Source organism: Toxorhynchites rutilus, chromosome 2, assembly GCF_029784135.1.
Source record: "Toxorhynchites rutilus septentrionalis strain SRP chromosome 2, ASM2978413v1, whole genome shotgun sequence".
Classification (NCBI taxonomy): Eukaryota; Metazoa; Arthropoda; class Insecta; order Diptera; family Culicidae; genus Toxorhynchites; species Toxorhynchites rutilus.
In genome coordinates this window covers 231,791,969-231,806,991 of record NC_073745.1, presented here as the reverse complement: position 1 = coordinate 231,806,991, position 15,023 = coordinate 231,791,969, and the positions used below count along the sequence as shown (strand labels likewise).

Here is a 15,023-nt window from a genome sequence, read left to right as displayed (position 1 = left end):
CAGAATGTTGATTCGGATAATTTGACGGTTTCATTTAAACTCTTATCAAGTTGCAGTGAAAATTAAAAAAAACAACTTTTTATACTTACGAGATAGTTGAGTTATGTCTTGAGCAACATTGAAGAGCTATAAATTTCATGAAACTTTGCTGAAGATACATAATATCTATCTATCAGTCTATCAGAGATATAACTTTTTCTGGGGAGACTCAAAAGTAGTTTTTTTTTTACTTAAGTTATACCAAAATTACATTAAATCAACTCAACATGTTCCACAAAGTTTTCAATAATATGAAAATACACAACTTTGCTGAGGACACTATTAGTGTTAAATGACACCATAGCGATGTACAGTGGTTACGAACAAAAATATGTCACTTTTATTCATTAGATTATTCAAAAATGTGTACGTCTGTGCATTAATACTCAACGTCATTTTGTTCGTCAGAGTTTTGAGTATATGGCAAACTAATTTTCGAACTCGGGAACTCTCGGGAACATCACTTTTTATACCAATTTTACAACGCAACTTACTCAATATTTTACTCTGTTTTCTTCATACTTTATCTGCTATTGATGTTTATTTGCATTATATTAATTTATAAATCAATTTTTGATTCACACTCTATCACACTATCAGAGCTCGAATTTGAGTTATTTTGCAGTAGTTTTATTGCAGTTGGTAATAACAATTGAACCTTTTTCGATTTTTGTTTTCGCAAGTTGCTTATCAGAGGGTCGGATGTCATAAGCAATCTTACACAAACATTCTGATTGCTGGCCGCTCTACAAGTTGAAATTGTGTGTTTATACGCCTTTTGTAGATATGCATAATTTTTTCCAGATTTTTAGCAGTGTTGCGCGGTATAAAAATATATTACCTACATTCTCGTCAATATCAGTACTTTCATCATATCCGAATGTTGCCGGATTTATCGAATCGAGGATTCGATACAATCACTATTACTATCCACCGAGCAAATTCTCGTATTTTGTAAATCGAGATAATCTTGTACCGAGCAGGAATTTCATGTGTTGCGATTGCATATATTTAGGCGTTTCTGGGATGATTCGCAAAGGAAAATATCAGGGACGCAAACCAAAACAAAATAAGTCTCTGAAAGTATGCGACCAAGCAACTCGAAAAAATCTGAAAACTGCACCGATAGCTATCACTCGCTCGACGCTATCCAATTTGTCGGTATCTATAATTGTAAAATAGGGCTAACGAGCAAAATTCTTATCGCCTCGACTTCTATAATAGGGCCCTATATTTATCGCATTATATTTTGCTCGACAAAACCATTTAGGAACATTTATTGCATGAAAGCTTTTTACTGTGCCCTGGTTCGCTCATTATAGGAGTACACTTCTATTGTTTGGGCACCTTACTACTAAAACGGTATTCTACATGTGGAACCTGTCCAACGGGAATTCATGAGATTTGCATCGCGCAATCTACCGTTGAATACCCCTCATAATCTCCCCAATTATGAGAATTGAAGGGTTGCCAAAACCTATTTCATATCAGATTTGATATTGTCACATATTGATTGTCCAGAGCTTCTGCAGAAAGTGTATTTCAATGTGCAAACAAAAAACTGAGGTCTCACAGTTTCCTTCAAATACCGTGCTCTACACAAACTGTGGCTACAATGAGCCTATGCCGAGCATGTGCCGCGAGTTCAATCGCTATAGTTGTTTCTTCGATTTCGGCTTGTCTCGCACATTACTTAAAAACCGATACGCCTCCGCAATTACAGACACTGCTATTAACAATTAATTATTTTTTTCAAGTTTAATGTATATGAATAAAATGAGAGTTTAGTCCAGTAAGTAGTCGTCGTAAGGGCATCATTGTACCCGTTGAAAAGAATAATAAAATAAAAATAAAAATGAAAAAAATATGAACCTTTATTTTTATGATCTAACTTCCAAAAATAAACTGCAAAATAAAAGTTCTCAGATGCATCTCCCAGGTCCTGCGGATAAGACTATCCATACCATAATATTGCTGTGCATTTGTGCTGTTCGGAATTTGAGACAGATGTGTTTGAAATTTGAGTCAGTGACAAACATGATGTTTGGAATTGACTCGGAAAATGGCTTGAAAACAGGCTATTGAAATCACACAAATCCGTATACAAGCTGACGCCCGCTCGGAAACCCATTAAAGCCTCTTAAAAACAAAGTACCGAATCGAATCGAAAATTAATTTAGTTCTTATTACCCACTTCCAGTTTTTTTCTACTGAACGAACTATCAAAGTTAGGGCCATCTTAGTGCGTTACTGGTTCTCTTCAACTCTTGTTTTTCTCAAGTAATGCAATTCAAATCCATTTCAAATCGGGGTTGTCAAACATTTAAAAATGCGTATATCTCAAGATAAAATCCCGTGTATAATGTTTCTTTCTATTCATGTAATACCGTAGGCGGCAGTCAGTTCGGCTTCCTCAACCACTTCAGAAGTCTCCGGGAATGAGAATTTCTTCAGCATTACAGAGGATGGTAAGTTTACATTAAAGCAGCGTTATTTTGTCTGATGGTTACCACAATCCAATCGTTACAGATACTCCTCAAAACTCACCGTTACGTAACTCGCAAGCGCTAGCAGGAAAAGGTACCAGCACACCGGTCCAACAGCAACAACAGAATTTGCTCAATAACAACATGTCAGGCAAGAGTAGTAACACTTCGACCAGTTCACCGTCAAACAGTAACGATAACAGCGACAACAGCTCAGTATTTTCCAATGTGACCGGTGGAAATGTGGTGGCTGGTAGTAGTAACAGTAATAGCAATAATGGCGTTTCGCCGATCGTGAGTCGGGTGCGTCGGTTATCCAACTCTTCGATGGCCAGTGACGTGTCCTTCCGCCTGCCGGCGTACGATTCTCCTGCCGTAAGAAAAATCACGTTTTCCTGACAGTAAGACGTAAGATGCTAATTGATTCCCTCACAATATTGTTTCAGCTCTTCCATTTGGAGACTGATATCGATGTGTCGGCCAGTGAAACTGAATCTGTATCCGGCTCCGCTGCCACCAACGGACAGCTGGATCTAGTGAGCAAGGATAAACTATTCCAGGCGTACAAAAAGGCCCTCGATCGATATCAGAAGTACCGGGAGCGGTATACCGAGTTGGCACGACGATATCGAGAACTGGAAAAGGACAACATGAAGGCTCGATCCGTACTGGGGGAAACTCAAGATAAGGCACTGCGGAGAATAAGCGAATTGAGGGAGCAGTGCTCGCTGGAACAGCAGGCTAAAGCCCACCTGGATTCGGCGTTACGGATGGAGATTGATGAGCTTCAGTGTGTTGTGAAAACGCTTAAATCAAAACTTGAAGCAGTGGCGGATCAGCCAAACGACTCATCAAAGAGCGCTGAGAATGATTTGATAACTCTGTCCGGTAATGATGGTCTGGAGGATAAAATCAAAGAGTTGGAAGCGAAGTTGGTAGAGGAGATGAAACTCAAGACTGCTCTGGAGCAAGAAGTGGTTTTGTTGAAGAAAAGAGAGGAAGAGCATTCCATTTCGGTGGCGGAGAATAAGATGGCGATTCACTCGGAACTGGAAAGCAAGGAATCAGAGGTACGAAAATTGAAAGAGCAGTTGATGAGTATCGAGAAGAACATCAAGAAGGTGCTGGTAGATAAAGAAAGTTTAGGAAAAGAAGTGACCGAGCTGAGAAGCAAACTTGCCTCGACAGAACGAGCCGCCGCAAAAGTGAAGGAGCTCGAAAGTACGGTTGCAACGTGCAACGAGCAGAAGAACAAATTGGAATCCAAATTCGTCGAGTTCGAACGTAGCATTTTAGAGCTGGAAAAGGAAAAGCATCAAATGAAGGTGGACACCCAGAATCTCGAACACGAGAAAAGTGAACTATCCAATAAGCTGAATCACTTCGAACGGAAGTTCGAAAAAAGCACTAAAGAGAACGAACTCTTGTCAGCGAAATTTGAAGAACTGGAAAAGCTGTCCAAAAATCTAAGTAGCACCGAAGAACTTGCAGCTCTGCAAATTCAAAACAAAGAACTGTCCGAAAGCAGGGATGAACTGCAAAAAACAATCGCTGCGACACTTTCGGAATTAGATAAGTACCGTCAAAGTCAAGTGGAGAACGAACAGTATGTGCAAGACACAAACAAGAAAATTGAAGAGCTTAAAAATTCCTTACTAGATAGCGAAAAAAACATTCAAGAACTACAAGCCAAATTAGTGCAACAAGAATTGGTCCACAAAGAAGACTCCACTCGGCTTGAATCCACCGCAAAAGAGTTGACAGAAAACAACAAGAAAATAGAACATCAAGAAGACGAAATCTTGAAATTGAAGAAAACCATTTCCCTTGATCAGGAACGTCTCATAGAAGTATCGAAAGCTCTCGATGCACAAAAAGAAATCCACGACCGTGACCGGGCCAGCAATGAAGCCAGCCTCAAGGATGTCTTCGATCAAAACAATCATCTGACAGCAGAGCTGAAACAATTCAAAGACAAACTGGAGAAGGTGAATGCCAAGTTTAAAAAGATGACCGAGGAAAAGGGAAGCCTAAAATCTCAGAATGAACAACTGCAGTCGGATATAAAAACTTGCAAACACGAGATCAACAGTCTGCTGCAGCAGAAAGCCTCTCTCACGGAGGAGATACGGAATTTGAAAATAATCAACGAAAACTCCGAATCGGAAGCGCTGAAGTCACTGCAGGAATCGATGAGGGCTAGCCTTGCCCAGGCGGACGAACGGTTGCTGGAAACAACGCGGGATTTGAACGATGTGATCGAGCTCAAGTCGGAAGAGAATCGAAGACTCTCAGAGGAACGGGATGAACTTACCGAAAAACTGGACTGCATGCACAAGGAGAAAGAAGATCTCGCGTCCGAGTCGACAACATTGAAGGCCAAGGTAGAATCATTACGCAACGAAAAGAGGGATCTGGAGAAAACACTTGAACGGGAAATTCGTGAGAAAACGGAACTCAAGGCGCAAGTTACCAACATTCTACAAGAGATCGGTCGGTTGGAGGAACAACTAAAGGATGTAAAAACCTCCCACTCGGCTATTTTGAACGAAAAACAATCGCTAGAGGAGAAAATCGAGCGGCTGCAGAGACAACACACCGAGTCCAAGAGCAAGGCAGACAAGGAGAATACTCACAAGTGGCAAACCAAGTTCAAGGAAAGCGAAGTGAAGCTGCAAAATGTGGAGTGCGAAAATTCGCAACTGGCTGAGAAAAACTGTTTACTAGAGGAGAGCAACCGAAGGACATCGGAGGAGATCAAGAGATTGCAGACATCGCTGCAGGAAGCTGAGTCTGCCGTCAAGCAGGAGAAGAAGAAACACAAGGAAGCGAACGCGCAGCTGGAGGAATTGAAGAAAAAATGTCACGAGTTGCAAGAAAAGAATGAAACAGCTGCAAATCAACTGAAACAGTGCGCTGGTGATAACGCCAAGTTGTTCAACGAGAAAGAGCTTCTGGACCATCAGTATCGATCTCTGCAGGATGAGCTGGAAGCTAAGGAAAAAGAGAAGCTGTGTGTGCTGGACAGCAACAAATGCCTGACGGAAGAAGTGTTGGAAACGAAGAACAGTATGGAGGTCCTGGAGGAAGAGAAGAACAGGCTTAGCAAAGAGTGTGATGAACTGAAGAAGGAGATCGAAGCAGCACGAACGGAGAGTGATTATCTGAAAGGTAAACAAAACGAACTGAAAGCCAGGCTGGAGGAGGAAAAACAGACTCTCCAGCAGCAAAATGAAGCCCTTCGGAAGGAGATCGACCTGACGAAGGCGGGCAATCAGAGTCGTTTGCAAGAGTTCGAAGCGTTGATGAAGAAAGCCAATGACGAGAAGCAATCGATGAGCAAAAATGCCACTGATCTGGAGAAGAAGTTGGAAAACTATGAAGAAATCAAAATCGAAAACGAATATCTTAGCACGTTAATCAAACAGTTAGAAGCGGAAATGCACACACTCAAGGATGAGAAAGCGAAGCTAATTGCGTCCGCTAGTGGGAAAGATGCGGAGATCGGCACATTGAGGACAAAGCTAAACCAAAACGAATCGACCATTGAGACAAAAGATCAGGAAATTAAGAAGCTCATCAATGAGTTCGTGAGTAAAGAGAACGAGATGAAGGCAAAGATTTTGACGCTGGAGCACGCGAAATCGGAGTCCGAGAAGCTTAAAGCAAAAACGAGTACCGAGCTGGAGGCGGAAAAATCGAGGCTTTCAGAGCTTGAGGAGACAGTTTCCAAAGAGCAGGCACTACGAGGCGAGATCGAGCAGGAGAACAAAGATTTGAAACAACGGCTGGAAACAGAGCAGGAACAAATCGAAATGCTGAAAAAAGAGGTGCACAGTGTGCAGGAGCTGAGATTAGAGAATGAGAATTATACTCGTGATCTGGATGAGTTGAAGAGCGAACTGAATATAGCAATAGCAGAGAAGTTGGAACTGGTGGAACAGCACTCGAAGCTGAAGGAGAAGTTTGATACCTTCAGTGCTGATACGGAACGAAGTGTGGAACGGTTTAAGACGGAGTTCAAAGTATTGCAGCAGCAGCAAGAGGGCACCAATAATAATCTGGACGATGGTGATGATAAAATCAAAGCGTTCGATGAGATGCGAAACAAGAAGGAAGAATTGGAGAACAAGCTGAAGAAAATTATGCACGAAGTGCAGGATGTGTCGAACAGAAACTTGTTTTTGGAGCAAAAATGCGAGAATTATCTGATCTTGGAGCAGTCGAATGAACGTCTAAAGCTACAAAATGATAAGCTGTCGCGCCAATTGGATGAAACGCTGGTATGTTTTAATATTTATATTTATATATAATATTTTTAGTTACACTGAATCTTAATCTACGAAAATGCTCCGTCGCTGTTAACGTTAAACTCCACAGCGATATGAGAATAGTACACCCAAAAAAATGGAATTTTAAATGCTTATTCGGCAGGGTTTTCGGTTTATATTTATTTTGAGTGTCATACTGGCCGCATTGATATTGGCATCCATGAAGACATTCAAAGAACTTTCAAACACTCCGCCTGTTCGATCAACAATCCATATTAAAACGGTTCTATTTTTTTCTCATATTGTTGAACTTTTGCTAGATGTTTTTGGGATTGCTTTGGATGTTCTAAGCAATGGGTGGTAATTATCATAGGTTGAGTACTGGGAAGTATCTTGGTCAACTGGCGCTGTATGATATTGTCCCTCGTCAGAGCTTCTTCCAGCGCGAGTTGGCTTAGCTTTCCCGTGTGGTTCTATATAAAATCAGTCTTCCAGGATCCATCTATACAAAGAATACATCCCTCGTCGAAAAACATTAAAGATTCTCGGAGTGCTGGTCGACCACAAACTTAGCTTCCTCCGCCATTTCGAGGAAGTTAAGAAGAGCTGCGCCACCCGGTTGAACCTTCTGAAAACCATTTCCAAACCGCACCGGAGCAACAACAGGAAGATCCGGTTACGGGTGGCCAAAGCTATCATCAGCAGCCACCTCACCTATGGCCTCGAGCTGACGTGTTTGGCCGGAGACAAGCTCCCAAAAACTCTGGCACCGATTTATAATAAGGCACTACGGACTGTCTCCGGCCTCTTGCCATCAACACCAGCTGCCTTTGTCTGCGCTGAAATTGGGGAACCCCCTTTTGACCTAATCATCGACTTGGCTATCGTATCTAGGACTGCCAGTTTTTTGTCGAAAACCAGCGGTAGGGGGAGACCCACCTGACCGCCCTTAGCAACACGATCCTGCAGCGAGTGGTGCATTCCAACCTTCCCCCGGTGGCAAAACAATCCTGGTTTGTGGCGAACGATTGGAGGTTCCCGGATACAGCGGCATCGCAGGGAATGAAGCGGCCGATCGATTTGCCGGTATCGGTCACACCAGACCGTTTTTCACTCGGGAGGTGCCGCTTGACGACACGAAGTTGTGGATCACCAATTCTTTCCGCTCCTTTTGGTCTGAAAGGTGGCTGGCAGAGAGAGGGCTGTTCCTCAGAAAGGTAAAGGGTTCGAGGACGTAAAAAGGATGCGAGAACAACGCATCCTGTCTAGACTGAGGACCGGTCATTGCTCGGTTTCGCACGGCTTCAAAGGAGGACCTTTCCGACTACTCTGCGAAATCCACAACTCTGTCGAACACTTCTTGTGTGGTTGCCCAAAATACGACGATCTGCGAAATCTTTATGGAATCAGCGGGAGCGTGCGAGATATATTAAGCGACGAACCAGCGAAAGTAGCAGCGCTTTTCTGCTACTTAAAAGATGCCGAACTATTCTTCAGAGTCTAACGCGTGAACAATGGATCAGCCACGAAGATCCTTGTTCCTTCCCCTCCACGATGAAGGGGAATAAGAACTTCTCGGCATCTTCATTGGTACGGCTTCCTCTCCACTGGCCTGGAGCCATGGTCCGAGGACATCCTTACCAGTTGGTCCAGAAAGCAAGCAGCAATTGGAGAAAAACTAGTATTTTTTATTCAATTTATTTAAAAGTGTTTTAATGCGCTCTTCTTTCGTTGTCATTTCAAGATCCAATCTACGTAGCCATTTTACGTTAATGTTTTATGTACATTTTATGTAAGTTGTTGTACCTTGTGGCAATATTTACTGCCGTCTCTACAGATGCGAAAAGCCTCTCAAATAAAGAATCAAAAAAAATATAAAATCAGTGTTTCGACTACCTGGAAAAACCTTGAAAATCAGGGATATCAGGAAATTTAAACAATAATAGGAACAATCAGGGAATTTCGTCACCAATCAGGAAAAAATGCAAATCCGCCTATTAGAATTTTGATTGTTCGAGTAATTAGAAGGTTGATGATGCTAAAAAATGTATTTGATTAGTTATTTTTCTTTTAATTTTTTATCCCATCTGTTTATTTATTTAGGCTCATTAGCTGTAACAGAGCCGGATTTTATCGAGAACATGTTACATATGTTTATCGTATCATAAATTGTAAATGACATAGTAGTCATTTAGGCGTAACCACTTAGGGTACTGCCATACAAATGAAGCATACATTTCTGCATAATTCAAGAATTAATCAAGCAAACGGAACCAAATTTGGCATGTGGAGGTTTTAGGGTGGTGGTTTGACACCCCTCGCAGCTTTCTAAGGGGGGCTGCCATAGAAATGAAACATAAATTTCTGCATAACTCGAGAACTAATCAAGCAAATGGAACTAAATTTCGCTAAATTTCGAATATTATAATGACGAGTTTTGGTAGAAGTACTAGGAAACTTATAGTAAAAGGAAATTGTAAAGGGTCACTTAGAAGGTTGAACGTTCTTTTATAAAAAAAATAGTGAATGTTTAAATGTATTCATAACAAAAAATCCATTCTGGGCGGGACGAAGTTTGCCGAGTCAGCTAGTTGTGGATAAATTCACGGTGGGTAAACAGTGGTAAACAAATGGAGATGGAGTGGATTCAGGTTGAATGGAGATACAGATTTTTATTCATTCGCCACGCCATTTCGAATAACCATTTGCTTCAACTAGAAATGATTTGACGAGCGAGGATAAATGATGAACGAATGATGTTTGCGGGGAATGCGTTCATTGTGACTCAGTAGACAGAGAAAGAGGACATTTCTGGAAGTAGTCCTGCTCGAGGCGAAGCGACGGAGAGTAGAGTTTGGATTTTCATGTTTCGTTGTTGGACCCTGGTAGTAGCATTCAAGTTTATCACCCTTCTTGCAGATGGGACACACTACATTCTTCATCCATTCTTCCAGGATTAGTTCTTCCTCTCAATTTTTTTAAATAACTAAGTACAGTGCTCTAGCAAATATTCCTCTCATATGTTTGCAGAGCTTCTTAAGTATGTTTTTCCATCAATTTACACGATTAGTTTTTTGAGTAGTTGTTTAATTATGTGAATTGTCTTCCTTTCAGATTTCGATGCATCACACCGAGGGCATATCAGCGAACACAGAGTTTGAGTACTTACGGAATATCCTATTCCAGGTAGACTTCAACATTGTAGGTATAAAAACTATATTGGCTAATTGGTACATGTTTTCCAGTATCTAAGTGGTAACGTTAACGGTAACAATTCCACACTTGTTAAAGTGATAGCAGCCGTTCTCAAATTTACCCCTCAGCAAACTCAGGTTGTGTTAGAAAAGGAGGCGCATCGACGGTCACTGGTAAGCTCATCCGCTTTGGTATACGCAAGAGTTGAAAGTAACGTTCCACACTGATATTTTTAGGTGGGACAGATCAACAATCTTCTATAGCAGGAAAAATCTAGTGCCGTGCAGCAGAAACTGCTGCATTCCCGTGCCACCCGTTATCGGTACTATTAAGCCAACAGTGATTAGATCGTTCAACGTGGCAACAAACAAAAAAAGGTTTGTGTAATATTTGATAATCGGCGTTCTATTTTAAAGCCCATCACTTCACTTGGTGAATTATCACGGAAATCGCCCTTTTCCTATATTTATTTCACGGAAATGTCCACTACAACATTCGGGTTTCGTAAACAAGAAAACAAGTCGATAGTAATGTGTTCATTTTGATAAACACAAAAAACAATGCAAATATATGCCCACCCGACGTTTACCGAAAACACGTTGATCGTACTGAAAAGAGCGCCAGCATTGATGCGAGCCACTAGAAGTTAAACTTATGGCAGAGAAATAGAACTCTTTATCAACTCATTGGTTACTAGATAAAATAACGTAATTTGTATTGAATCATCAGTGCAAATGGGGACACTCTGAGCGGTCTGAACAGTAGCTTTTAAACAAGACTACGTCCGATTCAACTATTGTCTGTCTAATAATAGTCTAACTCAAAGAAAACTAGGAAAATTAACTCATACACTAGCCTCTATTCGTGACTCCGACGGGAACAGAGAAACCCTGCCGATCGCGTAGACATCAATTACTATATCGATAGGTGCAATCCAAAGTTAAAAACTATTCATATTTGCTGACGCCGTGCAATTGAGCAATTATTTTGTTATGCATTTCACCATCGTTTCGGGGGTCGCTGCTATGTGTATATTTTCTGTTTCAAATGCTTTTAAGATGTAATTATTGTTCTTACGATATAAACAAACATAGCATTGTATTTAGTTGGGGTTAGTTGTTTTACTCGTCCTGTGCATAACAATTAGTTCCCTTTAGACTGTTATTCGTTTCATCGTTTCATTTTCATTCTATATTCATCGGTGCAGATTGATTAGTGAAACTGTCCGTTGAAGTAGCCCGACATAGTCATTCACAAACCTAAAAAAACGTCCCAACTGCAAGAATCGTTTCGTCGTGTAAAGAAATGATAATCTTGATACGAAATCGAGACCCAAGTCTTCAGTGGTTCGAGATGAACTTACTTTGAACGCAGTGTGTATCGAGAGGAAGATTGTCATCATCATAATATGCGACGCAGTTTGAGTGACACTCACACACTATTGCATCATCGACATCGGTTTTTATTATCCTAAGATTCATATGTTTTAATGATATGTCTGTTGTACATCGCATCTATTCTCTCGAAGGGGTTGAGCTGAAGTAAAATTGCACGAGGCCATCTATTACATTGTACAGATCATACTCTTAAAGGCTAAACACTATCACCTAGTTTCGAATTGTTTCTTATAGTTTCAAGTAAGTTAAGTATTGATAGTCTGGAGAGAAGATAAAAAAGAGCACTATGAAGCAGCATATTTTTTCAATTTTAAATTGAACTAGGCTCGTTCGGTTTTAAAACAGAAATCATGAAAAGAAGTATAAAAAATACTAAAATTACAATTAAAAAAAAAGTTGCTTGCGCAAATTTGGGTATTCGGAAAGAAATCTCCCTGCATTAAAAAATATAGTGCAAATATCACAAATCAACATGTGTAACACAGAAAAATGGAAATGCATGCACCGTTGCGTACAACGTTGGCACTCAAGGGCACATTTGAACGCGATTTGAGTGGGATGATGAGATCAGTTTGATTTCACTTCTGTGCCAAAAATGACAGGAACGATTTTGTGTGGGGGTTTATCTTCTGCGGAGACTCGTCCTGTAGAGTGAGATCGTCCCATGCGAGATTTTCGACGTTGTCCTCGTGTGTTGCTACCGCCGTGGGTGGTATTTTCAGACTGATGTTAGTAGGGGCGCTTATTGTGCTGCTGGCAGGACTGGTTGAACTTTTCGCCGGACTTTTATAGTTTTGTTTAAGAACGGAAGACTTTTCGGGTGTGTTGCTGCTGTTTGGATTACTAGATTGCGTTTTGAGCGGAGAACGTTCCGGAGTGATCAACCCACTATTCTCCGGATGCGTTGCCCGTAACGGAGAAGTTTTTGGCACGACCGGCGGTTTCGAACGTAACCCGCCTTTTTTGGGGGAAACCGGGTTCTTTCGGGTAATGTTTTGAGGGGATTTCTTGACAGAGGGGGGATTCTGGGGTGATTTTATTGCAGATGTTGATGGAATCACAATTCTCTCCTCCGTTTTCCTCGCTGGCGGAACTGCTTTCTTCTTTTCCACCTTCGGTGGAGCAGACTTGACAGGTTGTTTCCTGGCATTATCAGTCTTATCAAAATTTTTCTTGGATCCGGTTTTGGAACCACTTGCACTAGCATCTGAACTTGCGACAGGTTTGTCCGCCGTCACACTCTCCGCTCGCTTATCACATTTGTGCTTCACCTCAGACTCTTTTGCATCTTTAGCTGTGTTATCATCGGGACCGAAGAGATACTTGCCGTACAGCTTCTCCAACAGTTTCGTATCCAGATTGAAATTCATGTGGAACAAATCCAGCGTCATCAGAAAGTAAGCTTTCGTGCGTGATGACATTCCTCCAACATTGATCAGACACTTACGTATCGAATAGTTCAAATCTTCTATCTCCTGTTTGTGATCCGTTTTGGCCTCTTCGCCGTTCAGCGTAACCTGCGATAGGATCAGCTTAGCGAACTCCGAGTCGATCGTGTATCCAGCGGTTTCCTCGCAACGCTTGATCTCCTTCTCCAGCTCCGTCGTGAGCAGCAGCAGTAAACTTTGACCCAATATCAGTATTCGCTTTCCGTTCGCGAACTTTTTCCTGTTGTAGTACTCTCCCAGCAGTGTGACCGAATTATAGAACTTCCCCACATCGCCATTTTTGAGCTGCTCGAGGGCTTGAAAGTTTTGCTGCAGGATGGTTAGCATGGCGTTTCGTAGCTTAGTCTCCCCGATCTCGAGGTCGTCCAGCTGGCGCGAGGCAAACACGGCTGCCATGGTGATGGCGAACTTGGAATCGGCCAGGGCACATTTGTTCAGGTGAGTGAATATGTCGCTGAGAAGAAAAAACGGATAATTTTTCAGAAATTATAGTCTATTAAAGGAATTGTCGGGAATGGGCAGCGTTGCTGTACTAGTGATGTGTAGAATACAATGGATTCTTTTTCAAAGCGAAAAATCGCTTCACATATCGCATTTACATGAAAGGGCCTGGCCGGGTATGTAAGTAAAAAGTATCTCCAAACCAAACTTCCGCTCTATGGAAAATATTGTATAGTTTTCATTTTTTTGCACGCCATTTTCGATAGCTTTGAGATAAAAGTTTGAAAAAATACTGAAAGTGCATGAATGGTGTATAAATAAATATTATCAAAAAAAAAAAAAATTAATCAAAAAATTAAGTTTCTGAAAAAGTTCTTGAAATATTGATTTTTTTTAGGGGGATTCAGAGGGGGATCAACAGAACGATGAAAAAAAGTATTGTTGCAAATTAGAAAATCAGATAATTTTTCTGAATCCCTATTTGATTGGAAAAACTATGCCTAATAACGTAGTTTTTTTCACGACACTTTCAATAGCGTGGAAAAGAAAATATACAAAAAATAGTCATAGTGTATAGTGTTTCATAGTATACTCATAGTTTCTTACTATGATAAAATTACCATTGAAAAGTTTTTTTTTTTGGTATATCGAATTTTTTTATCCCAATTGGATAATTCTATAAATAGAATAGGTGTTGATATGGTTAGTCTCATGAATTTAAATTTACGATATTATTAATCATCGATTTCATGAAAAAAATGTTGATAGGTCTGGGCCTAGGGGCACGGACGGGATCTTGACATAGGACTGTGATTGTGTGTAGTAATTGCATTTGAATTGATGTTTTTCATTGTTATTCAGTATTTTTTTCTCTTTTGCTACATCAAATGGAAGCCCTGAAAAAACCGTTTCCTGTATGAACATGTATCCTTTAAACGGGTTAGATGAGATAACGTGGTAGAATTCGGAACCACATTCTATTAGTGTGTACAAATGTACACAAAAATACCAGTGAAGCCATTACTACCATTTTATTCTGTTTATTCAATTATGCAGAAGAAGACAAGGAGTCATCATTTATCATTTTTAAACACATGTCTAAATAGATAAGATCTACAAGCCTAAGCCAAATAAATCTATGATTATCTCCTTCGTTGACACGCCGTCCGGAACATTGTTTGTAGGGAGTTGTAATAACTTTATAGCCAGGTGATTTATATTGAGTATTCTATGGCCATGAGTGCTCTCTTGGCAAGTTCGTGTAGGAAAAAGAAGGAGAATGGGCAAGTGCATCCGAGGAAGTGAAGCGGGCTTCTAAAGAAGACATATATGGAGAACATAATATTGAGATTGCGACTACTCAAACTATTATAATCTAATATCCGTGAGTAAACCATTTCGGACTTCTTAATCAGCGGCCAGTTAAATTCATTAATTGCATTTCACATAACCAAACAAAATGCTTGATATTATTACATCCTGAACCACAATTACATAAATTGTTAGTAATAAGACCGACACGATAAAGACGTGTTGCCCGAATTGATTGAACTTTGGGGATAATAGTGTAAAACCATCTTCCGAGAACGTCCCTCCATTGATTCTGCCAACTGATTAATGCCTATTATCGGCAAATAAAGAATAATTCATAACACGTATGTGAGCTTACGCCCGTATGTAGGCAACAAGATTGCTCGTTACGTCGGGGAGGAAAGCGAGTGGTTAGTGCAATCGAAAAAAAACATA

The 15,023-nt window shown here is 40.7% G+C and overlaps 2 protein-coding genes across 4 annotated transcripts in view; one reads left to right on the top strand and one right to left on the bottom strand.

Moving 5' to 3' along the window:
* LOC129765313 (golgin subfamily A member 4) overlaps positions 1 to 15,023 on the top strand; it is a 34,610-nt gene that overhangs the window by 7,333 nt on the left and 12,254 nt on the right. The window contains exons 2-7 of one of the 2 annotated variants that reach the window (XR_008741415.1): positions 2,432 to 2,507; positions 2,569 to 2,900; positions 2,972 to 6,808; positions 9,911 to 9,982; positions 10,042 to 10,164; positions 10,228 to 10,368. Coding sequence is in view for 1 of the 2 variants with exons in the window: in XM_055765488.1 (XP_055621463.1) it covers positions 2,432 to 2,507; positions 2,569 to 2,900; positions 2,972 to 6,808; positions 9,911 to 9,982; positions 10,042 to 10,164; positions 10,228 to 10,254 (4,467 nt within the window). In the remaining variant the exon portion in view is untranslated. Of the gene's footprint in view, positions 1 to 2,431; positions 2,508 to 2,568; positions 2,901 to 2,971; positions 6,809 to 9,910; positions 9,983 to 10,041; positions 10,165 to 10,227; positions 10,565 to 15,023 lie in introns of those variants that run through there. The other variant, XM_055765488.1, reaches the window with a different exon arrangement.
* Positions 11,433 to 15,023, bottom strand: part of LOC129765314 (uncharacterized) — a 15,566-nt gene continuing 11,975 nt past the window's right edge. For both annotated transcript variants that reach the window (XM_055765489.1, XM_055765490.1), the window contains exon 2: positions 11,433 to 13,290. In XM_055765489.1, the coding sequence (XP_055621464.1) occupies positions 11,967 to 13,290 (1,324 nt within the window). In that variant the 3' untranslated portion in view covers positions 11,433 to 11,966. The remainder of the gene's footprint in view (positions 13,291 to 15,023) is intronic.